This window comes from Ursus arctos, unplaced genomic scaffold (assembly GCF_023065955.2).
Source record: "Ursus arctos isolate Adak ecotype North America unplaced genomic scaffold, UrsArc2.0 scaffold_20, whole genome shotgun sequence".
NCBI lineage: Eukaryota > Metazoa > Chordata > Mammalia > Carnivora > Ursidae > Ursus > Ursus arctos.
Window position 1 is genome coordinate 29,363,248 of NW_026622875.1, and position 27,651 is coordinate 29,390,898.

General features: G+C 35.5%; 1 protein-coding gene across 4 annotated transcripts in view; it reads right to left on the reverse strand.

Annotated features, from left to right (window-relative positions):
• DNAJC13 (DnaJ heat shock protein family (Hsp40) member C13) overlaps positions 1-27,651 on the reverse strand; it is a 119,495-nt gene that overhangs the window by 34,959 nt on the left and 56,885 nt on the right. For 2 of the 4 annotated variants that reach the window (XM_044383412.3, XM_026497025.4), the window contains 18 exons: positions 26,350-26,364; positions 25,706-25,788; positions 24,272-24,425; positions 21,422-21,525; positions 21,173-21,332; positions 19,619-19,681; positions 17,788-17,889; positions 16,282-16,386; positions 15,299-15,501; positions 14,134-14,218; positions 10,540-10,694; positions 9,961-10,006; positions 7,968-8,122; positions 6,414-6,615; positions 4,740-4,855; positions 3,820-3,898; positions 2,305-2,440; positions 181-365 (listed from right to left, as the gene is read on the reverse strand). In XM_044383412.3, the coding sequence (XP_044239347.1) occupies positions 181-365; positions 2,305-2,440; positions 3,820-3,898; positions 4,740-4,855; positions 6,414-6,615; positions 7,968-8,122; positions 9,961-10,006; positions 10,540-10,694; positions 14,134-14,218; positions 15,299-15,501; positions 16,282-16,386; positions 17,788-17,889; positions 19,619-19,681; positions 21,173-21,332; positions 21,422-21,525; positions 24,272-24,425; positions 25,706-25,788; positions 26,350-26,364 (2,148 nt within the window). The remainder of the gene's footprint in view (positions 1-180; positions 366-2,304; positions 2,441-3,819; positions 3,899-4,739; positions 4,856-6,413; positions 6,616-7,967; positions 8,123-9,960; positions 10,007-10,539; positions 10,695-14,133; positions 14,219-15,298; positions 15,502-16,281; positions 16,387-17,787; positions 17,890-19,618; positions 19,682-21,172; positions 21,333-21,421; positions 21,526-24,271; positions 24,426-25,705; positions 25,789-26,349; positions 26,365-27,651) is intronic. The other 2 variants (XM_048216197.2, XM_026497026.4) reach the window with 1 other exon arrangement.

A 27,651-nucleotide genomic window follows, 5' to 3' on the forward strand; every position in this document is an offset into this window, starting at 1 on the left:
CCATTCTACTTTTAATTTTGACACCAGAATATGGAGAACGTAACATGTTATTTGCTAGAATAAATTAACGTTAAGAAATTGTGTCAACTATACTTGTACTTGGTGAATTCTCTATTGCCAAAAGTCATACAATCTCCCTGAACCAGCCTGAAGAGAAGCACAGAGGTCATTCCATATTACCTCAATTCCATTCTCCCTTCTTAGCTCTTCAGCATTCAGGGCTGAGCAGTTGACAGTATGGAAAGCCAGCTCTGTAGCAGCAGGCAACAACGGTGATTCTTTTGAGAAAAGGAGGTCATCTGAAGTTTCCATTGTTATAGTCCTAATAAGCATGGGGTATCCTGCATATTTATAAGGCTGTAAATCTGAAATAATCAAAGGTTAGCGTTGGGAAAACAGCAAACAAAACAAAAACTGATTGCCACGGTTTTAAGTTAATTCTGACACTGTTCAATTCTGTTCCCTTAAAGAAACTGACAAAATATTTAACATCTTAAATGTCTCCTAATTCTGGTTCATAAAAAGAAATTAGATCTGGTATAAATCCCCTGAATCTTTCTTTTCCTAGCACACTGGTTTGGCAGATTTCTCTGAAAGGTTTCCACGAAAAATAGAATATTTTCTGATAGATTAACTAAAGTGTGTAGTGGTTTTGATCCTTCTCAAAATACCTATTTTCTATGTTATCCATGGGATCTTTGTAACTTTTCACTTAATCACAGACATCACAGACAGATCAGGACCTCACACCAGAACCTATCCGGAACAAATCCCCTTTGGGATAAGTGGGAGACACAACCATGAAAAAACATTATGACCTTGATAAACTAACAATGAGCCACACCGACCACTCTCATATAGTTACTAGCCATTAAAACATAACCAATGGTTTGAAAAAGACTTCTTTAAACTCATTCTGATTAGTGGTAAATTCCATATAGCTAAATGCTTTACAAATGTCTCCTGTTCAGCTCATGAAAAAGTGAATCAATTAATCACTGCTCTCAAATTGCTAGATCCCCATGCTGTCCCCTCCAATACTAAAACTGCAAGCCCACCTGTCTTCAATTACCCAACAGTCCTGCTTATCTCAAACCCCCCACCATCCTCTCTTCCTTCTCTCCCAACATCATCCTATAGAGCAAATGGGTCTCCCACAGGACACTTCAAGCCAAGTTCAGTTCCCAAGCCAAAGGATACCTGTCTTGAACCTAACTTCCCGTCCCCAACAAAGCCTTTAAAGTTTACAATATACTCCTGGCTTTCTGGGTGCTCCTGTTACACAAATGGCCCTGCAAACATGCTGGAAATTCCCAATAATCCTGTACTCTGAAATCAATCATTCCTATTTCTTTCAAAACAGTGTTTTTCAAACTGTCCCACAGGATCAGAGTTTTTGTTTTTTTTCTTAAAGATTTTATTTATTTGACTAAGAAAGAGACAGCATTAGCAGGGGCAGTGGCAGAGGGAGAAGCAGGCTCCCCACTGAGCAGGAAGCCTGACGCGGGGCTCGATTCCAGGACCCTGGGATCATGACCTGAGCCGAAGGCAGATGCTTAACTGACTGAGCCACCCAACATCCCAGGATCAGAGAATTTTGAGAGCTACCACAGGAAATAAGAAGTATGAGAGGGGTGCCTGGGTAGCGCAGTCGTTAAGCGTCTGCCTTCGGCTCAGGGCGTGATCCCGGCGTTCCGGGATCGAGTCCCACATCGGGCTCCTCCGCTGGGAGCCTGCTTCTTCCTCTCCCACTCCCCCTGCTTGTGTTCCCTCTCTCGCTGGCTGTCACATAAATAAATAAAATCTTTAAAAAAAAAAAAAAAAAAGTTTGAGAGAAGCATATGATTACGTGAAAAGTTTCTGTTGCTTTTTAAAGACCAGACCATTTTTTAGAAGCTTTTAAAGTTGTAACAGGCACAGTCTTTTACATGTGATTTAAGAACAACATGAAATGATCCTTAAATTCCAGATCCATTATAGATCTCATTTAATGTTTACTGCTAAATGGCTAAACACAAAAACTAACCAAGTACCCCCACAGAACACAAATATCCTTCAGGAAGGAATAATGAAAATTTGCTGGAAATGCAAAATACTGAAAACCATAAGTAAGAAGTGGAAAGTATAATACAAACAACATTTTGGGCCTTCTGACAGAAAACCACTCTTTCACTATATCTAAAATCCAATTCTAAGAATCTTCTGCAATAATAACTCTAAATCTATTAAAATATGCTATAGATACAAGTAACCTGGTAGAATTACCTGGAAGGTAAACTAAAATTTGAGAATAACATGCCTTACCTTCTTTATGACGGTTGAAGAGGATGCTCTGCGTTTTCAAAATTAAAATTATATTCTCTGGATCTGGTCCATCCACTATTTTTGCTGATTTGGTACATAAAAATTCATATGCTTTATTTACTTTTTCAAACATATCCTGTAAATGACCAATGATAATAACTTTTAGTTTGGAACATCTCAAACCACAACTTCAACAGAACACAGCTGGTTTGTATTTTACCAGTAACTTCTTCAGTTATTAGTTTTTTTACATTAAGGAATTCATTCCAATTGTAATCTAGCTGGTCTACTTGGAAGGTAAGACTTTTCCTCCTCCCCAAATAGCTTTTTATTGATCTTAATACCATTACTAAAAAATTCTTCTTCACCAGGTTTATACCCACATTGAACTCATACACACCAAAGACAGTTTCTGGGCTATTATAAAAATGGTTATAACAGAAGAGCTACTATTATTGAGTACTACAGCAGGCATTGTAGTATTTATAAACCTCATTTAATCTTCCAAACAGCCATTGAGATGTGTACAGTTATATCCTCATTTTTTAGATAATGTTAAAGAACTTGCCTACGATCACAAAGTCAACTGGTGATGGGCTATGACTCACACCCAGGTCTGAGTCCTAAATCCATGCTCTTGAACTGTTACAACACTGCATTATGTTCCTTGATCTACATGTCGACTCTCATGTCAGGGTCATATTGTCTTACTATCATAGCTATATAGAGTATTTTAACATCTGGTAGGTTAAGTCTGGCAATTTAATACTGATTTCAAAAATTTCTTCCTATCCTGTTTTCTCTCCCAGATGAATGTGAATTGCTACACATTTCTCAAAAAATTCCAAGTTTTTGATTAAAAATGTCTTAAACATATAAAAGCAGTATCTTTTCAATACCAAGTCTTCCCATTCAGGAATACTGTCTGTCACTAATAAAAAAGATATTAACCTTGAAATCAGTGGAAATTACTCCAAGTTTCTAGCAAGAAACTGTATTAGTCTTAGTGATAGAAGTTACTGTGTGATTTCATCTTTTATGAATCTTTCTTGGTATTTTAGTAGGAAGCTAGAAGAGGCAGGATCAGGAAATGTTGACACCTGAAAACTTTAAATCCGATCCAAATTTTCTACTTTTAAGTTGATGTCATTAGAAAAAAAAAAAAAAATTACCCAGAGCAATTTGGATGGCAGTAACATCACCTACAAATGACTGAAGTCCATCCACATCCTAATGTTCAATTATTCATGTGACTGTCCATTAGAGTTAATTCTCAGACAGGAGAAAATATCCAGAAGTTACTAGTCACAAGGGCAGTCCTTTTGGTAAACTGAGGGAGGACCATTAGTGCAGAAACCACGGAAATGTGGGCTAGAAGTTAATTTAACATACACCGGGCATTTATTATGAGGCAGATACTAGCACAGGAAGTAAGTATATCTTTTCTCCACCTACAATAGTAATAGAGCAAAAGGAAGTCAACCGAAAAATCCTAATTCCAAAAGCAGTACATACCCTCCCTTCTGGATTCTTATCAGGATGGTACTTTTGTGCAAGTCTGAAGTAAGCTTTTCTAATCTTGCTCTCATCATGCCTGTTAAATAGCAAAATCATTTTTTTAACACAGTAAGGTGCAAGAAAAACTTTTACATCATCATTTAAAACAATACTGTAAGAACCTTACTTTCATTGTATATGATCATAAATTAGGCATCAAATTAAATCCAGCAAGAGTCAAGAAAGAATATTCTTTATATGTTATCTACCTCTGAAAGATAAAACCTCAGTGTTCCCTATGGAAAGTTATCAATCACTTCAAATTACAAAACCATATTTGAAGAACTAAGAAATTTTTTTCAAACTAATTTTTCAAAGTGACACTTCAAACTCTGTAATTTTAAGTAATTTTAACTATCAGCCTTGCCGAAAATATACAAACTCTATCTATACTTAAGAAAATGTCCTTTAAACCATTTTTCTCTAAAATTATCTATCCTACTATAAAAAATCTCTAATACATTGATGAAGTAAATCTGCATTCTTATACATCTGTCACTTAGTGTCCTAAACGTATTTCTACCAGATCTCTTCCTCATGTATAACACAAACTGTAAGAGGAAGGGGGAAGACGAATATGTGAGTAACCACCATGTGTGAGATATAGTGCCAGGTGTTTTGCACCCATTATTTCAATTAACAGAGAGCAAAGACTCTACCAGCAAGGGCAGAAAAATGTTAATTCTGCTAATAAATCTGCAGTAAATGATAATCACATGGCTATAGTTCCATACGGTTTTTCCCATAGGTGAATATATCAAAGAATAGGCAAAAAATTTAATTGCTGGTTTAAGAATTTCATCTTTGATATTTATTAATATCTAATTAATATCTAAGACAAGGCAGACATTTACTACTGTAATACTAAAAATACTCACGGCCCCTGTCCTTGAGGGAGATTAAGCACTTCATAAGCATCATCTATTGACATCGTAGGTGGCTTCTTTTCCACTTCCTTCTTCCAGGCATCAAGTGTATCTTTTAGAAGCTTAACCTTAAAGACAGAGGATTAAAATTTCTATCTCTTAAAGTAAAACTATTTCAGAACATAATTTTTAAGTTACAGAATTCTTGTGCTATATATAAACCGACATTCCTAGGCTACCCACTGTTACAGTTCTCTGAAATACAAATAACCAAAATCACCTTCTTAGCACTGCTAAATAGGTAGCAAGGTATCTGCTATAGGGCTACATCCCTCCCTTTTTCTGTGATTTTTTTTTAGAGGGGGTGGAGGGGCAGAGGGAAGAGAAGAGAGGGAGAGAATCTTAAGCAGACTCCACGCCTAACATGGAGCCTAGCATAGGGCTTGATTCCACAACCCTGAGGTCATGATCTGAGCCGAAATCGAGAGTCAGACACTTAACCAACAGAGCCATGCAGACAACCCTCTTATGTACAATTTTTATTCTCTGCCAATTTTTGTCTTTATTTTTGTTATACATTCAGGAAGTACAGCAAAATTTGAAATTAGATGATACACTGCAGTAAGAAAGAAAGCAGTATATGGTGGCATGCTTCTCAAGGTGATCTAATGCAATAACTGGTAGCTGGCATTCAAACAAATCTAAGGGATAGGAAAACAAGGGAGTCTGGGTAGCAGGTCAGAAGAATGCTAATATTTACTGCATGCCTCTATGCCAAGGAGCTAGGTGCTTTATAGACTGTAGCACTGTAGGAGACTTAATTCTTCTATAAAATTTCAATAATACGTGAAACCATTCAGATTCTGAGAGACTGCTCCATGTTTCCCACTTGGTAAGTGATGGGACTGGATTCAAACCTAGGTCTGACTAAAAAGCCCACACTCTTCTGTTACTTTATGCTGAATCCAGACCAAGTAGCAGAGATACCTGTCTTCATTTGGTCACAGCACTGTAAAGAGGCAGTGTTTTACTCGTACAAACAGAACCACTGAAATCTTTTGACGGTAAAGATGATGGTATAACCTCTGCTACGGTAACAAACCAATATGGGCACCCAGGCCTACTTTATTCCAGGCTTCCAGTAGATACTCAGGGGCTCAAGCTGGAGGGTTCCTAAAGGCACTGCTATTAAATGAGTAGGTCTCACTTAGTACCTCCTATGTGTGCTAGGAATTATGCTATTTTTAATACAAGTTCTCAATTTTCCCAACCACATGAAATAGTTGCTAGTAGTGGTAGTAGTACTATTATCATAACTGAGGCCTAGAGAAATCAAGTAATGTTAAACAGACCTAATGGCCAAACCGAGACTCAATCCCAGACTGCTAATTCCAACATTTGTGAGAAAGCTATTATTGTATATAATTGTTTATATACATGACATATTATTTATTTTGTCAAAAAGATCACGATGGTAAAGTTCTCAATACTTCCTCAAAAAGCTATCTTTCAGTTTAAGAGTTACCCAAATACATTAAACTACACTTAGAGTTACACAGTGCTTGCTTAAACAAGATGGGACACTTAAGAAAGCTATTACCCTTCTCAGAGGAGGAAGAAATATGCCGAAGTGATTGGAGGCTATTTTTACAGTTTGAGAAGGCACAAAATAATCTACCGACTTACTGGATCTTTAATGGGCCAATCAGGAAACCGGACTGTATCGCAAAGTTGTTTGAGGTAATAAATATTACAAAACAGTTCATTTTCTAGCTGTGGATAGTTGATTACCGGGATGGGACAATATTGATAAAGTGCTCTTGTGTTACTCTGAAGACGTGGTGTGAAATCAGCAAGATGGGCAGCAATCTTCTCTATCATGAGGCGCCTACAATTACAAAAATCTCCAAGCATTATGAAGGGATTATTTCAGTTAAAAAAGAAAAAAAAAAAAAAAAAGGCAATCACACAAGATAATTACATGGATCTTCTTTAGAGTAATTCAATTACTGGCCTAAAATTGAGTGTTTATAAATATGTTACGGCATTCTAAAGTTCTTGTGTAAAAATCCTCAATGGATGTAAACTTATTTGTAGTACTTATCTATAAAGACAACCATAGAACGAAAGGCTGATATTCCCAGTCCTTTCAAAAATCAGCCATTAGAAGGTCAAATGGTATGGCATCTGCGTACCTCATGCAATGCATGAGGGTATAACCAAGGGACTAAGTTTCCTACCATCCCAAAGAAGCCCCCTACATGGCATTTATTTTAAGTTAACAATCTGGGGTCTGGTCCTCAGTTCAGCAAAAACTTGATTTAATTAGTACACAAACAGCTATATCTTTTAAATAGGGACTTTTATTAACCAATCACAGGAGAAAAATATTAAATAGAAAAATTGTCTTGTAAGCCTTTTCATATTCCTATATATTTGTTCCCAGTGAAAAACATGACTGTCATACAGAATACATTCAAGCTGGTGGCTAGCACATGCCAAGTCTATGGGTCAGCCTAAGGAAACAAGCCAAATGATAACCAGCAAGTGGCACTGTGAGTGTGAAGTCAGCCAAGGGAGTGAATAACTGACTCAGAAGACCAACTACCATCCAGCTAAGAGGACTGAGGGGTTCTCCACAGAAGTGGTGGCCTTGACATTCAATCTATGAAGTGTGCTCTTTTCCAGAGCCTGTCTGGATGCTGACATCTGTTCTGTGCCTCTACTTTTTCTTGTTTTCACAGGCTTTTCCTCTTAGAGGACATTCTTTAGGAATGCTAACTTCCCCATTATGGTCAAAATGTGCTGACTAGGGAGCCTCATTCTAAAATGATTTGGGGTATCTCTGGTGTGATCCATTCTACGTGGGCATAGTTTTTAATTAGTGGAGTACAATTCTATTTCCAAATACCAAGGGGGCATGTCTTGATTTTATCTCTATATATTCCTTATATATATACTGCCTAAAGTTCTACCAGTTCTATAGGCTGATTTAAGAATCACCAGCGGTTAACAGGCCCTACCCTTACATAAAACTCTATTAAGGTACAGTAATTTTGTCAAATCATATTCGAGCAGAAAAAAGCTTATGGCCCTGTCAAACTCGTCACTTGATTTGGCACCAATGACTACTGTAGCTTAGATTATGTAACTAGTGAAAGCAGTTCTTTTAACAGAAGTCAAACCAGATGGCAAGATGCACAGATTCTGAGTATAAAATACAATCAATGGGCTACTTACCTCATTTCGCTGCTCCAGATTGCTTCTGGAGTATCAAATTCTCCTAGGAAAATCTCAGAAAACTTTTCAGGCTCATAATTTTCTAAGTAACACACCATTGCTTCTGGAAGGATGTGCCCAAGTATACTTCTCTGAAAAATATCTTGTCCTTTTGTCTTTAAAACAAAACAAGACATAGAAACACTAAAGTTATCTTTCAATTTTCTAATAAATGAATTGGATTAGAGAATATTTAAGAAAACAACTGGAACAAATTGCTTTTGTGTTTTGGAAATTTAGATGGAAACATGGCAAAATGTGAAGTGGAAGATGTCTGGTATTAAGTGGCTTTGGCATGAGCTCCCAAGATAGAATTAACATCGCTGGGCCTTCGGCAATCTGAAGCTCCTCAGGTGTCAGGTGCTGCCGACATTATTTAGGACGACTGGCTTTGAACCATGTGTAGTAGTAATGGACAACACAAGGAGAGATCCCGTGACGATTTATATCAATTATCTTGTTATATTGTTGGTTGCAATTTTCACCTGTACCTGCTTCTGTTTTGAAGAACAAGTCCAGAAAATCAACATCTTAAAAAGCCTGTCCTCATGAAGTGTGGCTATTTAGATGGAGAATATCTATTGAAAGTAATTATAATTAACTATTTTAAGGACTTCATATTCTCTGGCTGGCCAAATGCAATCAAGATAATGACCATACTTTAACATACTAAATTTTAAAAGTAATTTCTTTATCTGATAGAAATAAAACCTAAGGACTATACTTTTTTTTTCCTTCTAAGCAAATCGAGAATGCTTTATTTCTCTAGGATCTGACAGACGGAAGAAAAAATCCCGACATGGTTTTACCACCTAGTGCCAAGACAAATTAGATGATGAATACTTCCAGGCTTTTTGCTACTAAAAGTCACAAATTCACTATCTGTTAAATTTTGGGATGAAGAAATGGTTGCTTTGTTCTCTAGAATACTATTATTTGGTAATTCCTGCATGCAGAATTCTGTTACAAACACAGTTTTGCTCTAATTATTCAAAATATTATTAGGTGAAATGATATATTATTTTTCATGTTATAACAATTTCAAAAAAGATTATATATGCATAACTGCACAGAAAAAGGGGAAAAAAGAATGCTAAAGAATGCCTAATGCTACAGTACGGTGATTAGAAGTAATTTAAGACTTTTTTTATATTCTCATTTTCTATTTGTATAAACTGTGGAAATTACACTGCCATGGGAATCACTTTAATATCATTAGATTATTTTCCAGAGCTTCACTGGCTTCTCTAGAAAACACGCAGTTTGGTCTAGTGGCCATTGTCAAAGTGGCATAAACATTCCTTGATTAGTCTCAACAGTGGTCTGGTTTTGGTTTATTCTTCTGTTCTCAGTAAAATCTGAAAATCAATGCTCCATGAAAACCCTAACAAAATTTGAAACATCTTTCAGTTATGTTTTGACAATAAATACCTCTGTAAAATGTTAGGTATGAGGTTTCAGGTTGTCAAAGCTATCTGGATGAGTCTTATCTTTTTTGGATTCCTATTTTTCTTCCTCAGTAAAATGGAAGGACACTTGAGAACAACTGAAAAATTAAGTAGCTTCAAAGAAGAAACTTGGCACTTCCGCCACCTTGTGATCTGAACAAAAAGAAGGTTGAAGTCTTAACTGAATTTTAGCTGATTGTATGAGATTCAGGTATACACTCAAGTATTTATGAAAATTATTAATCTAAATTTTACACAAAGGGAACAAGTTATAATTCACATCTAAAATTTCAATGTTAAATCTAATGGGCAACATTTATTTTCATTAAAAAATATTAGCTTAAGACTCTATGTACAAGGTACCACAAGGAATGTGAAAAATGAGTAAAACAGTACCTGCCTTCAAGTGCTTACAATCTAGTAAACATACACAGCTCAGAGAACTTAAGTGCCAAGTCAGCTTATCCAGTGTTAAGTTACATATTCAGAGGATTAATCTGGCTTACCTCCTCTGACTTGAAAGCCTGTTTGGTATGCGTATACTTCAAAAATCTAGGGGAAAAAAAGATTTGTCAGACATAGGAACTGATTTAAATTTAGTAATCTTAGTTTTCTAAAGATCAGATTTTTTATAGACAAATAAAAGCCACAAAAGGCCACTTGTACATATATATTCCCAACTTAATTTCTAATTAAGGCAAGAAATCAAATGAATTAGAAAGATTTTAAAATTATGGTCATATTAAGATTATATAAAAATATGAAAAATTACCCAATTTGAAGAAAAAGCAAAATGTAGAACTGTATGTGCAATGTGAGTACACTTCTATTAAATAGATATATTAGAACTGTATTATAAAATATAAGACGGTGACAAATTCTTCGGTTAGATGTGGTAAAGTAATGTAATTCTGAGTTATTTTTCACCCATTCTAATTTCCAAATTTTCAGACATATAGTTAAACAGCTTTTATAATGAAAAACTTAACAAAAGCAATGATGTACTCACAAAAATAACCAACTTAAAAAAATCTATCCCTATACATTTCGAATAATAACTTTAAGATTACCATTAAAGTTCTTACCGAGCAACAGGAAGCACATTGGAACCTGTATACATCATGATAAAGAAAAATACTCCACTAAGATAAAGACGAGGTAACTGTGGGTTATCTTGCATGATATGGTATAACAAAATCGCAACCTTCTCAACAAGGATAGGGTCAAAGGTCAGCAGTAGCTAAAAAAATAAAATGTTTTTGTTACTGGATTATAAAAAAACTTGCAATAACACCATTTACTTTAGGTTTATGTTTTTCATGTGCTGTGCTGAAGTTACAGTTTCTTATATGCAATAAGTTACAAAATAAAAATCTGTGGGATTTAGTAAGCTTGTTTGTCTACCAGACTCAACAGATTTGAAAATTAGTTCATTTTACAATACTTAATGCAGAGACGGTAAAACATTGACAATTGGTCAAAACTTATTCAGAAAAGGCCCAAAGATGCCTGACGTTATGTTGTCGTGATTATAGATAAAACTGTTTCTTATGCAGGAATCTTCCTGAATGGACTTCTTTGTTAATGACAAAATAAAAAAAGAAAAGTAGCTATGCTTTGGGTTAGTTTCAGCACATGAAGCATTCCCTGAAGACTACTTAAGAGCTCAAGGAGCAGAGCAGAGAACTATCAGTGCACACCAACAGCACTCAAAAAGAGATCTACAAGTGCAGGTAGAGGGCAAACGGGTAACCGAATACCAGCAGTACTTCTATCTACTATTGCCAGAAAGTACCAAGAGAGGAGGTCTCTAGAAATTTGAGCTAAGAGTACTGAAGGGAGTACCTGGGACCACCATAATGAATCCGGGCTATTAAAAAATCATACAGAGTTGCTATAAATAAACACTTGATAAAGATATTTAATACGTTTTATCTTTTATTTTTAAGATTTTATTTATTCATCTGACAGAGAGAACACATGTGGGCAGAGCCACAGGCAGAGGGAGAAGGAGAAGCAGACTCCTCCCTGAGCAGAAAGCCCAACATGGGGCTCAATCCCAGGACCCTGGGATCACGACCCGAGCCAAAGGCAGCTGCTTAACCGACTGAGCCACCCAGGCACCCCTAATATGTTTTATCTTAATTAATGTAAGTGGCGTTTCAATTTTCTATAAACACTTCCCAAGAATCCCCAATGTTGGGTCAAATGCTACCAGTAAAAAAACTGCAATAACAAGTAAATACTAGCTCACATTAGGAGGTCAAAGTTGTAGGCTCAATTACAAGACTGAATTGCTATGTGTCTTTAAGTAAATAACTTGGATTTCTTTGTGTTTGGGTGTCTTATCTGTTCAACGAGTTATTTAGATTGAGTGTTTAGTACTGCCATTTTATAAAGGAAAAACTGAGATACAGTAACACAGGGTTTTCCCTAGTTTAACAGCAGTTGTAGTTCAAGACTTGTTATCACTTTAACAAAAATATGGGAATTAGCAGGCAAAAACTCCAAATATTTGAAATTAGAGTATACCAGAAAACTTAGCATTCACTCTATCTTAGACAAACTCTAAAAATTTTGAAGATGTTATCAAAAGGTCAAACCAGTAATTGCTCTTAAAGTCAAATGAAGGACAGAAATCTATACTCAACAATGTAAATAGTGTGTTCCTGAAAACTACTGTAGCTGCCTGTGTTTAGCAGGATTACAATCTCCCAGAATATGAGAAATTAAGGAAAAGCAAAGAGCTTCTAAAAAATATTTTCTGAATTCAGTATAAAAGATATAGGCAGTATATATTATAAAGAACAGATAGGCTGGGCGCCTGAGTGGCTCAGTCAGTTAAGCGTCTGCCTTCAGCTCAGGTCATGATCCCAGGTCCTGGGATCGAGTCCTGCATCAGGCTCACTGCTCAGCGGGGAGTCTGCTTCTCCCTCTACCCTTCCCCCCTCCCCTCCCCCGCTAATGCTCTCTCAAATAAATAAATCTTAAAAAAAAAAAAACGCTGCTATGCTTTTCAATGAAATTCTTCTCCTGAATTATTCTAATTGTTCAGATAATACTAAAAAAATTTTAGTTAATTAAAATGGACTCTTCCCCTCCAAAGCTTCATGTCATGCCAATCACAGGTCTTAAGAGTCATTCTTTCCTGGCCTGAAATTCAACAGTGTTTGCATTTACCTCTTCCCTTCCAGTTTCCTAAGTCCTGGAAAAATACTTGGGAGAGGTAGATTTACTAGGCCTTTACCTACATGTCCAGAATAGAAAACAAATCCCTCTCCTCGTACCACCTCACATATGCAGCCGCACAGTTCTCTAGGCTGGAGCGGGTGATGGGTTACAGGAAACAATAATTGCAGCGCCTTTCATTTAAGCAGTGAAACATAAAGGTCCACAACAGAAAAGCATACAAATTTTGAAATGCTGATAGGTTTAAATAACAGAAATTGGGGGGGGGGGGGGAGTTGGACACTGTCACTGTCATATTTCAGAAGACTTTTTCATTATCAGTGACTTACACAGGCACTTGCATATCTATGAATGTAAAAATATACAAACTAAGTAACTCTCCTCTCCCTTTTCACATCAACGTACAACCAATGTGTACAAATAACACAAATTACTGCTATACAAAGTCACATCATGGGGGCACCTGGGTGGCTCAGATGGTTAAGCATCTACCTTCAGCTCGGGTCATGATCCCAGGGTCCTGGGATCAAGTCCCGCATCGAGCCCCATATCAGGCTCCCTGCCAGCAGGGAATCTGCTTCTCCCTCTTCTACTGTCCCCCCTGCTTGTGCTCTCTCGCTCTGTCAAATAGATAAATAAAATGTAAAAAAAATAAAATAATGTAAAGTCACATCATGTGTGGTTAATATAAAAAATAATATTTAGGGGCTCCTGAGTGGCTCAGTCAGTTAAGGGTCTGTCTTCAGCTCAGGTCATGATCTCGGAGTCCTGGGATCGAGCCCCACGTTGGGCTCCCCACTCAGCTGGGTGTCTGCTTCTCCCTCTTCCCCTGCTTGTGCTCTCTCAAATAAACAAAATCTTTTAAAATAAATAAATAGAGTTAACAACAGGATATTTAATAGACAGGAGGGAAACACTGGCCTGAAATCTCTGAGACCTGACTTATTTGGATTTAATGCTAATCTGGAGATAGTTTAATTCCAAAAGAGCAGAATAATGATGGGAAAAAAGAAGAAAAAATACTTTAGTATATCCTACATAATTCCAACTCAATGCATTGGATCAGCTACTATCCATGAAAACATTTAACTGAAAAGAGTCAAACTCTGAGGCAAGCTAGAAAGACTGCTGTGATTATTTCTTGGAACATAGCCAACCACAGGTCTACTTCTGCGGCCACCAGTGTGCTTCCCAGGAATCCTAACTTCAACAGTGTGATTTGAAGAATGCATAATAAATAAAACCTTTTGAGAATAATTCTGGAGTCTGAGGGCTTCCTATGTTTAGGTTCTTGGATATACAATCTTCCATAGTATACTAAGAATATCAAATCAATTAGGAATAAGTGAAATAAATGTAAATCGGGGTTCGGTTTTTTGGAAATGGAATACACTACAATAAAACAAAGACTAGGGCTCATGTCAAAATTGAATAAGAGAGAATGGTTCTTAAAATACTGCCCTTAATTTGATAACATAAAGGTAACTCACCTGAATAATATGGGGAAGGCAAGCGCTGTCTGACAGCAGTCTTTTCACTCTAGGTAAAGGCCGAATGATGGCATTATCTTGATCCCTAGAAAACATTTTCTAAGGTCAACATTTAATATATTTATTAAAATTTGTATGTGCAGAGGATATGACATTCTACTAGGCATGAAGCATGTTACCTTACTTTTTTGTTAATGAAGACTAAGCTCTCATACAGCTGGGAACATGATTAGGTATTTTGGTTTAAATCTACTTGGCTGCTTAATATGACTTCATTTCCTTCCATAAGATTTCCTTGAAAAACAGTACCCTAGAAGAGCCAAAGACTCTTATTTATTATTTAATTGATTAAACTTGGTGTTGTCCAACACACTGTCAGAGGATATTTCCCCCCAAAGGGCATATCAAACTTTGTCACATAAATTTAAACCTTAACTATTCTCAGTATTTTCCATGTATAGCTGTAATTTTAAGGCTACATTCCTTCTAAATGCTAATTGTATGCTTTTAAGTCTGATCTGAATTTTAAAGAGAATTGGAACCATGAAAGCCTCAAGTGTTATAAAACCGACAGTTTCTCAGTAACTTCCATCACCAAATGTTTCTAGTAGAGTAACAAACAAAATGATACATATGCAAATATTTTATAAAGATCACAAAGTTCCATGCAACAGTTTTAACTGTCACCGTATAACATAGTCTCACCTTCACTTGTCAAGTGGGACAAGATATGGGGCAAGATACTGGCTTAGACTCAAGTTCTATACCAACAGTAGCTAACCTGACAGACAAGGGTGGCACTCACCACTGTCTACAGATGGCAGTATGTTTATTTCAAATGTTCACACCTGATTCACAGCAATGTGACAATTGTCACTGCTGCTAGAGTGCAGCTAGTAAGCCTCAATTTGGTAACATTGTTTGAAGTCTCCCAGAGAAAGTCACTTTTCAGCTACTTTTTCAATGTATTTTGCAAATTATTTCTTTATATGTTTCAAAAGCTCCAAAACTCAAAGCAGCATTCCCTCAAGGTCACAAATGGAATATCTTTGCTGTAAATCACCAGGGTAATTCCAGGTTGTTACTGAGGAAGCTCCCATACAAATGGAGAGAACAGATATTTTAGAGTCCCTGTTAACCATGGAAATGTTCAATTACATTTTACCTGCTTGGAAAATATCCACACATTGTGATCAACATGTTCAATATAAGGGTAGCAAGGTCAGTTTCATTTAGTACAGCCTGTCCACTGGCTAAGAGACACCACTTAAGCTGAGGTATTGCCTGAAGTGGTCGCCATCCATCCATGCCTTGAGCCCAGCATCTGGTTTTTGCATTTAACATTCCTTTGGTCCATAATTCTTCCATCTAAATCAATGGAAGGCACCGTTATTACAAACACAAATGAAGCAAAATGAGGTTTGGTAAGGTTTTCTATTTTGTGGTAAATACATGAACTATGGTAATAAACATCCAAGTTCACTATAAAAAAACAGTAACAAACTTATGTTGACAAGTCTTCAAGAACCTGAAATAGGTTACTAATATAAGAAAATAACAATTTAGTTGGCCAACCTGCAGAGCAAAAAGAACACTGGAGAGAATGAAAACAGTAGGCAGAGTGTAAAATGAACAAGATATATGCAAGCAGAAGGCTTGGTCTTCTATAAAACTATCTTTGGCTAAATTCCAACTGAGCCTGAGAGAGCAAGATCAAGTATCAGCAGATGTTAAGATGGAAACTGCCCCTGGATTGCACAGGCAATTTTCAATGAATTTCAGACTGCATATTAAAATTTACCTATTCATTCCATATAGAAGTGTTATAGTTTGAAAAGTCTTAATATCTATAAAATTATAATACCTTACAATTGCTATTATTACTTAAAAATTCATTAAAAATCTAAGTGCTACCTCTGTATAACAACAGCTTGTAAACAACAAGGTTTGAAGACATGACTGTGTGTCTGTGGTTCTTTCTAACAAGACATCTAAACCTTCATGTGGAAATTGAATGGCACAGTCCTTGGAGCTGATGGTAATGCTTCAACACACAGTTTAAAAGTACTCAACATCTCTCTATGTGTGTGCTAAACAGGTGGGCAGAAGGATAAAAACCACAACAAAAAGTTTCTCTAAGACACCAACCTCATGAAATCCATATGGGCCACTCCTTTCTTTGTCTGCATTGCCAAAGTACCATTCCTTTTCACTCTCTCTTTTCATATCTGGAGCAGCTTCAATTACATTGCTCTGAGTTTAGAAAGATGTAGTTATTTTTCAAGGCAGAAATTTAAGGGGGCAGATACCATAAAAAGTAACACGGTACTAACTTTCTGGGTTTACACTCCTTTGGAAATCACTTAAATTTCAGGTGACCTTATTTTAAGACTAAAGCATCAGATGTCTAACCGAGTAGTCCAAAAAAGCTATTTCCTTACTACTAATGCATTTGAAATAAATGGTTTCCTAAATTCACTTGGCAAGCTAAGCTAAACTCAAAGACATCTACATTCCCTATGGTCATTAATAAATTCTCAGGCCAGTAAAATTTTAGTAGCAAAGAATATCATAAATAGCTATATAAATAAACACAACGTTAACCTTAAACCACAATGCTAAAAATAATGAAGTTCTTTTGAGGGAAAATGATTCCAACTAAAAGTTTCAATAAGCATCTGAAATCAAAGAGTTAAAATACTAAAAGGAAGGTTTTTAATGCTTTTAAACACTTTCAATAAAGTACCCTCACTACAGATAATTCTTATAATTTTATATGCAATGTTTATGAGAACCAAAGATAAAATTTTTATGTAGTTAGTATATATTATTAAAACAAGGTTTTTAACTACCATCGTAACTACCAGCTTATGGTTAGATTCATACAGAGAGGCATAGCAAAGTGTTTAAGAGCTTAGACATCGGGTTCTAACTCTGGCTCTGCTCCTTAACGGGTGGCTTCTCTGTCCCGCAGCTTTCTCATCTGTAAAATGGGAGGGTCGCTGGGGAATTTAAAGAGTTAATATATCACATATACCAGAACAGTACCTGGTATACTGTCATGCTACACAAGCATTATAATTACTATTATTTATACCTGATAAAAGAAAATACCATATTCTCAATATTCGAATAGCACTTTTGTACACAATTCAGCCAAAAACTAACAGGCAACATCTCCTCGAACTAGGAGATTAAACAAAAACAAAACATAACACCAAAAAAATCACCAGTGAGCTAGGTATAGATCTCTACTACAAGTCAGGTATCAGAAGAGGCCTCTCAGTAGAGACTAGCAGCTCTATGCTCTTACTGGCTGGTTTCAATAAGGCTAAGTACATTCTCAGTGGCTGTCAATGCTATAAGTTCTAATTACATAACTGACAAATTCACTTTAAATCTTAAAGATCATATTGCCTCAAAATAAGCCACATTAGAGATACAGTTACTTTAAAAGACAAAAGAGACACTTGAAAAGTAAAACTGGATCAACAGTGTCCATTTGAGATTGTTCTTATGGTTATTTTAACTTTTATTAGCCATACTCAGGGCCACATATATTGACAGGTTTTCATGTCAATTTTTATGATTCTTTTGATCCGAAATTGTACTCAAAGGTTGTTAAACTCGTGAAATGTAGATAAGCATACATACCTGCAGTGGTACCGTAGCTCGGCTTACATGGAGATGTGCAAGGGTAAGCAAGTCCACAAGGATTCTAATTCCATTTGAATCCATGAGATCCTTAACATTTCTCTGGAAGGCAAAAACACTTTTACCTAATCGAAATTTTTTCTTTCCAATAGGTACGATTACCTAAAAGACTCTCAAAGAAGAAAACAGTTAAAATCTCTTTGGAAAAAGTCACATACAACTGATATTACTTAGTGTTTTCAGGATTTTGTGTTCAAGGAACATGAATTTAGATAAATGTGAAAAGGGCAAAGCAAAGAGATCGCATAAAGAATTTTTACTTAAATATATTCTGAGCAAAATAAAAAACAAAAATAAACAAAGCCTGGCGGAAGTAACACCCATGATAAATTCTCTGGTTCTCAAATTATTCTGCATTTTCCCAGGTTTTTTTTGTTAATAACCAGATTATAAATAACCAGAAATAAAATCTGGTATATTAAAAAACCTTTTAATGTTCCAGTTCTTGTAAACTTAAGATAAAAACTGGCAATTTCTTAAAAGTTAGGAAGAGATTATAATTTAAATTTTTATAAGATTAACTATACTTCATTTTAAAACGTGCACTATTTTCTAAAAGTGAGAATAAAACTAAGAGTATCATAAATTTAAGAAATAAAAGACCTGCTCAGATTTCACTGCAACATCACATAATTGTGAATTAATGCTACATTTACAACTATGAATTCTTATTAGAAACCAGTATGGGGGCGCCTGGGTGGCTCAGTTGTTAAGCATCTGCCTTCGGCTCAGGGCGTGATCCCAGAGTCCTGGGATCGAGCCCCACATCAGGCTCCTCTGCTGGGAGCCTGCTTCTTCCTCTCCCACTCCCCCTGCCTGTGTTCCCTCTCTCTCTGGCTGTCTCTGTCAAATAAATAAAATCTTAAAAAAAAAAAAAAAATGAAACCAGTATGAACCTATTAAAATGTTATTTTTGGTTTTTTGGGTTTTTTTAAGATTTATTTACTTTAGGGGTACCTGGGTGGCTCAGTCAGTTAAGCGCCTTCAGCTCAGGTCATAATCTCAAGGTCCTGGGATTCAGCCCCATGTCAGGCTCTGCGCTCAGCAGGGAGTCCACTTGCCCCTCTCTCTATGCACCCCACCACCACATGAACTCTCTAATAAATAAAATCTTAAAAAAAAAAGAAATGAATTTTTCCTTTAAAAAAAAAAAAGGATTTATTTATTTTAGACAAAGAGATTGCAAGTGAGAGGGGAGGAGAGAGAATCCCAAGCAGACTCCACACTGAGTGCAGAGCCCAATGCAGGGCTCGATCTCACCACCCTGAGATCACGACCTAACCTGAAACTAAGAGTCAGACGCTTAACCGACTGAGCCACCCAAGAGCCCTGATCCTATTAAAATGTCTTAAAAAAAGAAAATGTGAAGAGCTAAATTGACTCTCCAGTTTGTCTTCAAATTACTTATCAAAATGTACACTGAATAAATTAGAAACCTTCTACTTTATGTCGAACATTTATTTTACTTAAAGTCCAAACCTAAAGAGTCCCTAAAGAAAAATCAGCTATTGATTTCATCCCTCATTATTCTTCCTTCAGAATTTTATCATTAATTTACTCAGTATCTGTAACAACAGGACAGAATGTACAAAGAGTATTTGATAAAAAATTTTCACTCCAGAAGTTGATAGCACACAGAGATTTCTGATCTAATACGAGAAGAAAAGAATCATGTTGGATAATTAGCTCAAACTGTAATAATTAATCTTTTTGTTATATAGTCATGTGATTTATTTGCAAATAACTGCATACTTAAGCAAAAATACTGTACCTTATTAAGGATCAACTTGTTAAGGAAGAGGATCAACCGATCTCGTTCAAGTTTATCTGTGCACTATTGAAATACATGAGAATTTAGTCAGAAGTGAACAGAAACACAAATTAAGTTATTATCATCACTGGACAAAATCAGCAACAACCAATAAGAAATGAAGTCATCTTTTAAATATCAAGAACATGAGAGGAGACTAGTAATTATTGTTTAACTCCTCAATGTCTTGCATTCTCTGCAATTTTATAACTTGTCTAATTTCCCTAGAAAGGCATATATTTTAAAAGTCAAAACCAGATTAATATATAATTTATATAAATACTTTAATATATAAATATATAAAAAATTGAAACAAATGAAAAAATTACCCCAAATGATACCTCTCAATTAAGTATTCTGAAGAATGATGAATGATGTTTCATATAATCACATCATGATGAACACAAACAAGAAGGAAAAATATATCTGCCTAAAAAATACAAAGGCTATGCTACAAGTACTCAGGTTTACTGGAATAACAGTGAATTAGGATTCAACAGTACAATCTGGTGTAATAGCAAACAATAAGGATTTTTATCTGGTTATGTTATTTCCTAGGTATGTTTTATGACCTCATCCAGAATCAGTTTTCTAATCTATAAAGTATAATTAACGGTTATGGTAATTATAACAAGCACTGATGGCCATTTAAAAATTGGTGAAATGGTTCTAAGGCAGTTCACTAAAAATCAAATTGTTAAATGTAAGACGAATATAAGCACAAATGAAAGAACAAAGTGTATATACTGCAACAAGTAGGTTATACTCAAATCTGAGCTGCAGGATAGATGAATGGGTCACTATGTTCCTTCCCCCAGCCAAGCTCAAGTGTTAAAGGACAAACTTTCTAAAATGTGTTAACTCAAGGTTCCCTTTTTTTTGGCTATCATTGTAGCTCTAAAAACTTTTATTAAATAATCTTCACACTTTGAAATTCAGTATGTTAGCAGGCGCCTGGGTGGCTCAGCCAGTTAAGCATCTGCCTTTGGCTCAGATCATGATCCCAGGGTCCCGGGATCGAGTCTCGCATTGGGCTCCTTGCTCAGCCGGGAGTCTGCGTCTCCCTCTCCCTCTGTCCCTGCCCCCCATGCTCATACTCTCTATTTCTCTCTCTCTCAAATAAATAAAATCTTAAAAAAAAAAAAAAATTTAGTACGCTAGCATAATTTAAGATTTTTCCGAAGTGGAAAACCAAATGTACAAACAAATCTAATAGTCACTATTTCTTTTACACACCTGTCCAGCTCATCCATACTTAAAGATTGGCAAACAAGTCGCTAAAGTCGTTCAAGAGCAGCAACTGAGAAAAATAAACTGACATGGACAAATACTAACCCATTATTCACTTTCCTATTCATCTAACGTATTTAATTAAGTACAATGCAAACTACACAAAACTCATGCAGAAAGTTATGGTAACAATGTAATCAAATAGAATTTATATTCAGTTTTGAAAATTAAACAAGTACCCCAAATGCGCTATCAAATAGCAGTTTCCTTAAATGATATTCTTACCCTCTCTAACATTCCAATGATATATCTTGTATCTGTAAAAGGTCCTATTTCTTCATGACACCTGCCATAAACAATAGCAAGGGCTTGTAAACATAAACACTTCATGTTTACTTTTGGGGTGAGCAGGAAACGATGATAGAGCTCGTTGAAAAATTCATACCTAGATTTAAAAAAAAAAAAAGTTCACAATGGAATTAGCATGAAACTAATAGTGAAAACAAATATAACAAGATATGAAGAGTAGCTTACGATCTTTTAATTGATCCACTTTCTTCATTCTCATCTTCCTCCAATAGTAATCTCAGGTAATAGTCTCCTATTTTGATTTCCTCTGCCAGGCACTCATATTTAACCTTTATTAATAAATGCACATTAGAGTATTTTAGTTTACAAGAGGGTTTTGGCAGTTTCCACATAATCACTTCTTAAATTCTGTTCAGAGCTTTTTTCTTTTCTTGTAAGACCACCTTTAGTGAAAAAAATTCATCATTTCTTAAAATACCTGGTAATTCATTATTATTAATGTAACTTATTACTTTCATTAAATATTAAAGAGCTGGAATTATATGCCAATTTTATGGATGTAAAACTTGCTGATAAAAACTTCCACGGACTAGATGGTATTAATAAGACTGAAAGGAAGGAAGACTCAAAACACTGTTAAGAGATAATCTGCTTTACTCCCTTCTCAGTTTGTCACAATCAACTATGGAGTAAATGATCCTGCACCACACACAGTTTCTGCAATTCACACAAGTTACCTCAGGTTCTCCCTCATCCCCAAACACATCAACTACACTTTATGGTATATTTTTATTTTTCATTCTCTGCATGTCGAACTATCCCAGATTACAAAGGAAGTGATACATGAAAGAGCAGCCCATGATGATCGGGAGCTATGGCGGCACCATGACCTTTGTACTCAGGCTGCTTGTCTAAATTAAAGATTTGCAAGCAATTGTAAAAAGGAATTCTCTACTGACCAGATAATTAAAATTCTTTTTCCAAAGCCTAAAATAAATAATTTCTAAAAATATAAACTATATAAAATCAAATACACACACACACATATATGTATGTATAACCATTTCACTTTCTTTCTACAAATTCTGAGCATTCAATTCATTCAACTTCTATTTATTAGGCATATACTGTGTGCCATGCACTGTTGTAGTCACCAAGGATATAGCAATAAACAAACATAGAAATTACTGTCCTTACAGGAGTAGCAGATAAAAAAGTAGAATATACATGATAGTTGGGTGACAGTAAGTGCTATGGAGTGAAATAAATCGGGGAAAAGGGAGAGGGAGAAGGAGATGGGGGGAGAAAGAGAGCAGAGGGTTGTATGTATATACAAAGAGGTTTGCATTTTTAAAGATTTAGTTATTCATTTTGAGAGAGAAAGAGTGAATAAAGGGGTGGGAAGAAGGGGAGAGTGAGAGAGAGAATCTCAAGCAGGCTCCCTGCTGAGCAGGGAGCCTGACACGGGGCTCAATCTCACAACCCTGAGATCATGACCTGAGCTGAAATCAGGAGTTGGATGCTTAACCGACTGAGCCAACCAGGCACCCCTGAGGGCTGCATTTTTAAACATAGTGGCCAGGGAAGGCCTATTCAGATGATGACATTCAGTTAAAGACCTGAAGGAAAAAACAAGTTATAAGGCTATCCAGGGAAAAAGAATATTCTAGTAAGAAGGAATAGCAAATAGAGAAAGATCTTGAGTCAAGAACATGAATTTGGTGTTTCCAGGGAACTCAGTGTTGCTGGATCAAGAGTGAAAGGGTGAATAGTAAAACATAAGACCAAAGAAAGAATGCCTGGAATTAGCAGGCACACAAATCTTGTCTTGTAAGTCATTTGAAGGACCAGGCTCTTTCGAAGTGAGATGGGAAGTGACAGAAGTACCAGAGGGCCCTGAGCACCGAAGTGACATGATCTACTTTAACAAGAGCACAATGCTGCTATGTTGATTACAGGGAGACAAGGGGGGAAGTAGAGATACTGCTTCAAATCCACAAGGAGAGGACGGTTGGGTTCTAGATAAATGCTGAAAAGTGTACTGAATAGGATTTGCTGACAAATTGGATCTGGGGCATAAAAGATGACTTCAAGGACTTTGACTGGAAAATAAAAAGGGGCCATTATCTAAGATCAGAAAGACTACAAGGGAAGTAGGTTTGGGGGAAGAGCAAGAGCACAGTTTTAGAGCTACATTCTAGTCGCTTATTGGATATCCAATTATAACAGCATGAGGTCTTGGAAAGAATTATGTGAGATAAAAATCTGGAAGCCACCAGGAAATAAAAAACAGTTAAAGCCATAAGACAATGAATATAAATATGAGGTCCAAGAACTGGTCCTTTATGCCAGTTTAGCAGTTGGAAAAATTAGAAAAATGAACAAAGGAGGAGTGCACAGTGGAGGAGGAGAAAATCCAGGAGAAGACAGTCCCAAAACCAAAGTAAAGGAAGTCTTTCGAGGAGAAGCAAATGAGACAATCAAATCATTGTATTTTGCAAATGCAGTTGGATTAAAAAAGCCTACAGGATCATGAGTATGTTTAAATTCACAACTGCTATGACAGCTTACATTATACACACACACACACACACACACACACACACACACGATTATCTAACACCAACATGTTTTTTTTAAACAACATATTTCTTGATCATATTTTGTTGTTCTTCACACCAATATTTTAATAGAAAAGTAAAATATGGCCACATTCAAAATCAAACTACCACAAAAAAGTTAATTAAACAAGGTACAAATACAAGGAAAAAAGAACAGCTATATTTCAATGGAGAAAAAAATCTAAGGAGAAAAAAAATAAGCAAAGAACAGAGCTAGAAAGCAGATCAAATTTATTAAAACTCCTACATTCTCAGGTACAAAGCCAAGTTACTTAAGGTAATGAATTTTTATTTTTTGTCTCAGATAAATATAAAAGTTTTCTAATATTTCCTCCACAAAATTAAGAGGGAAAGATAAAAATATGTTATATAACCATAAGTCTTTGAAAAACACTCCAAAAATAACATGTGCCTCCAATAAGAAAAAATTAATATTACAAAAATTAAACTTTACCTCAAATTCATGGTGGTTCCAGGAGATCACATTAGCACTACCAAGCTCTCTATCAATATTAAATGCTCTCATTTCAGATTCAAGACTATCCCTCAGTTCTTCTCGTGTCTTGAAATTCCAAATTAGGTTTGACTTGGCATGATCCTGACCAAATCTATACATATAATCAGAAAATAGTAGGAAGCCATAAACATTAAAAAAAAAATCTAGAAATATCCCTTACTACATTTTATAAGAAAACAGTGGAATTAACAAACTTCAGCAAGTGTAAATGAATAAAATAAAATCTCTGTAAATTAAGTACAGTACAATACAAATGGTAGAATCTTGGTGATAGTTAACAGGTGCACACTGTAAAATTGTTTGACCTTTTCTGTAATAAAATGCTAAGGAAAAAAAAAATGAACCCAAACCACAAAAACAAATCGATCTGGATTTCAAAACAAGGAACTGATATTTCAATTTCAGTATTTACTGCTAGTATAAATTTCAGTCAGAAAATAATTACAATCAGGTATCAAATTTCAGGTTGGGGATAAGAATTTCTGAACTATGCACCTGGGTGTGAAGTGTGTAGGATGAGCAACATTCTAGATTAGAATGTTACCAACTACCTAAGGAAGAATACAGCTAAACTGCCAAGTTCTGATTGATATTTGTAAAATATCTTCCTTTTATTCCTAGAATTTAACTACTGTAATAAATTTGGACACAGGTCTGAACTGGAGGTGGATGGGCATCATATGCTTTCGTTTTCATTCTGCAACACTCCTAGAAAGTCTGATGTCAGAGTTCCAAGAGAGTTCTAGGGGAGACAACATAATCGAAGAATTCCTGAGAAAGAAAACCAATATTCTTAAGGCCACACTATACACTATATTTATACTATATACTGTGAAAGTACAGTGAGAAGTTTCCAAAGCACATATTTTCCTTTATCAGCCGAGGTATACTCAATATATAAGCTTCCAGAATAAGTATTGTAAGTTATCCCCCAAAATTTAGCAAATCCCTAAAATGTTTCAAAGTCTTTCTAAGTGTTTGGGGTGGAGGAAGAGTGGGCAGGGCCAGTAGATGAAGAAGTGGTAAACAGATCAGAAAGGCTGGAAAAGTATATTAGGCCAGCAAAGCTGGATACCCATTTCCTACAAGTCTCCTTATGTTTTCATCATCTACCTCTTTTAAGTAATCATCTCAAAGTCCCAATAAAATTTTAAAGGTAACTTCAGCTCCTTAGACTATCAACACTCTATAAAAGACATTAATATTATGGAAGCATCATTAATCATACAATCTTAACAGTCACAATTCTTAACCTTGAGAGTATAAAAATACACAAAGCATAAAGCACCAGTTTCAGGCAAAAAAACCTATCATGATTCTTCTAATGTCAATGCCAAATTTAATCTACTGGAAAAGTGGCTTTAAGTTTACCTATAATAGAAGAGATCCCAATTTGCTTCTATTTTTATTCTTTGTCTTCTCTTTCGAAGAACCACTGGCTTTTGATTTATATTCTGGAAAAAACAAAAACAAAATTTTATAGTGCTCAATCTGGGGCTACCAAATAGGCTCACTGAGAAAAATCATCACTTTGTAAGTGATGAGAAACATTTTCTACATCAAATTTTGGCAGAAACAAATTAATGAAGCAAAATCTATAAAATATGAATATAAAATATTTTATCACAATGTGATACATACAGTGCTAGCAGATAATTCTACAGTGCTGTTGAAATATTTTCCACATAGCCTAAACTTACTTTTTGTTACAGTTTACAGTGATGACTGATAAAATTTATAATGATCAAAAACAGTGACTTGTTTTAAACATTTACATGCAGTTAATACTCAAGCCATGGGAAAACAATAAATGCAGATGATTACAGGTTATTAAACTGCTATCAAAGCCATAGGAGCAAGTATAAATTGAAATAGCTAATGGACAAGAAATAAGAATCTACATTCAGACACATGTGAGGTGAGATTTGAATTTATTAGACAAAGAATCTCAAAGACAACTCCACATGCCAGGCAGTTGAATGCATTTCACACACATAGCAGGGACTTAAACTCACCATATTGTTTCTGTCCTGAATTTAAATTTAAAAAGGAAAAAATGAAAAAGTTTTAAATAAAAATGAGAGTGAGCCTATATGTGTTAAGCTGTATCTATCATACAAATTCCACGAGGATGTCACCAATATAAATCCTCATTTTAAGACAGAAGAAGGTCCTGCTTCGCTGACTCAAATTTTAAGCAGTCATAAACCCATTTGAGAATTCAAAGAAAGCTATGGCCCCTATTCCAGAGAAAGACATATACATAAGGCTTGTAACTAACTGGAGGGGAAGATTTCAAAGATTTCTTCAAGTCTATACATGGACTGGCAGTTAGGAATCTCTACTCCAAGTAAAGCCTGTAGATATGGCAGACAAAATTCTGACCCTCAATGTGAAAGAACCAAAAAGTAGAAAGTAGTAGAGATTAAAACACAGAAATCTATAACTTCATTAAAGAAGTGACAAATTATATAAAATAAAGCAGAATAAAGAAAGGATAGAAGGAATAAAGGCTAAGTGAGTAATAAATTTTAAAACATAAATACTGCTTGAAATATGAAACCTACTGGTTAAATGAGGACATGTCTCCTATGAATTTTAATTCTGTGCACGCGCATGAAAACTAAGGTGACTTGAATAAAGCACATAAACAATTCAAAGATTTAGTTTTAATGATAAAACTTTCCCTGAAACTTCTAATTAAGAAGCACTTTCTTCAATTTCCCCCACCCTCAGGACAAAAAGCTGGGACTCTACATTAGTGAAAATGTAAACGCTCTACACAAAAAGCACAACCAGTTCTCCATAAACGGAGTTCACGGACTCAGAAACTTAGGCTAAAATCCCTAACTAGCTAAACAAATTCCTCAACTAAAATAATAAAAGTAAGAAAAAAGTAATTTTATATGTTAGCCAATGGTTATTATTAATTGAACACAGAGCATTAGCTTTCAAATGAAATTGACTTAAAAACATTCTGATTATATAAAATATGCAGTTCCTTTTAAGGCTAGCCAGTTAATCTTGACAATGGTTAGTTTTCAGACTAGCTAAAGCACATGATCATTACAAATCTGGGTGTTAGTATTCCTACAAATAAAATAGTCACAAAGATTCACTGTTTCCTAAAGAAATTAACATTAAAAACAGTACTATGGCAAAAATAATCCGTTTGCTACCTAAACAGTTTCTTGACCAGATCTGTTTGGCATCGTTTGCTCGAAGTTTTAGATAACGCCCACATAAATGAAACCAACAGAACAATAAAACATTATTGATATTTAAAAATATATTATTTTTCCTCTGAACTGTTGTCT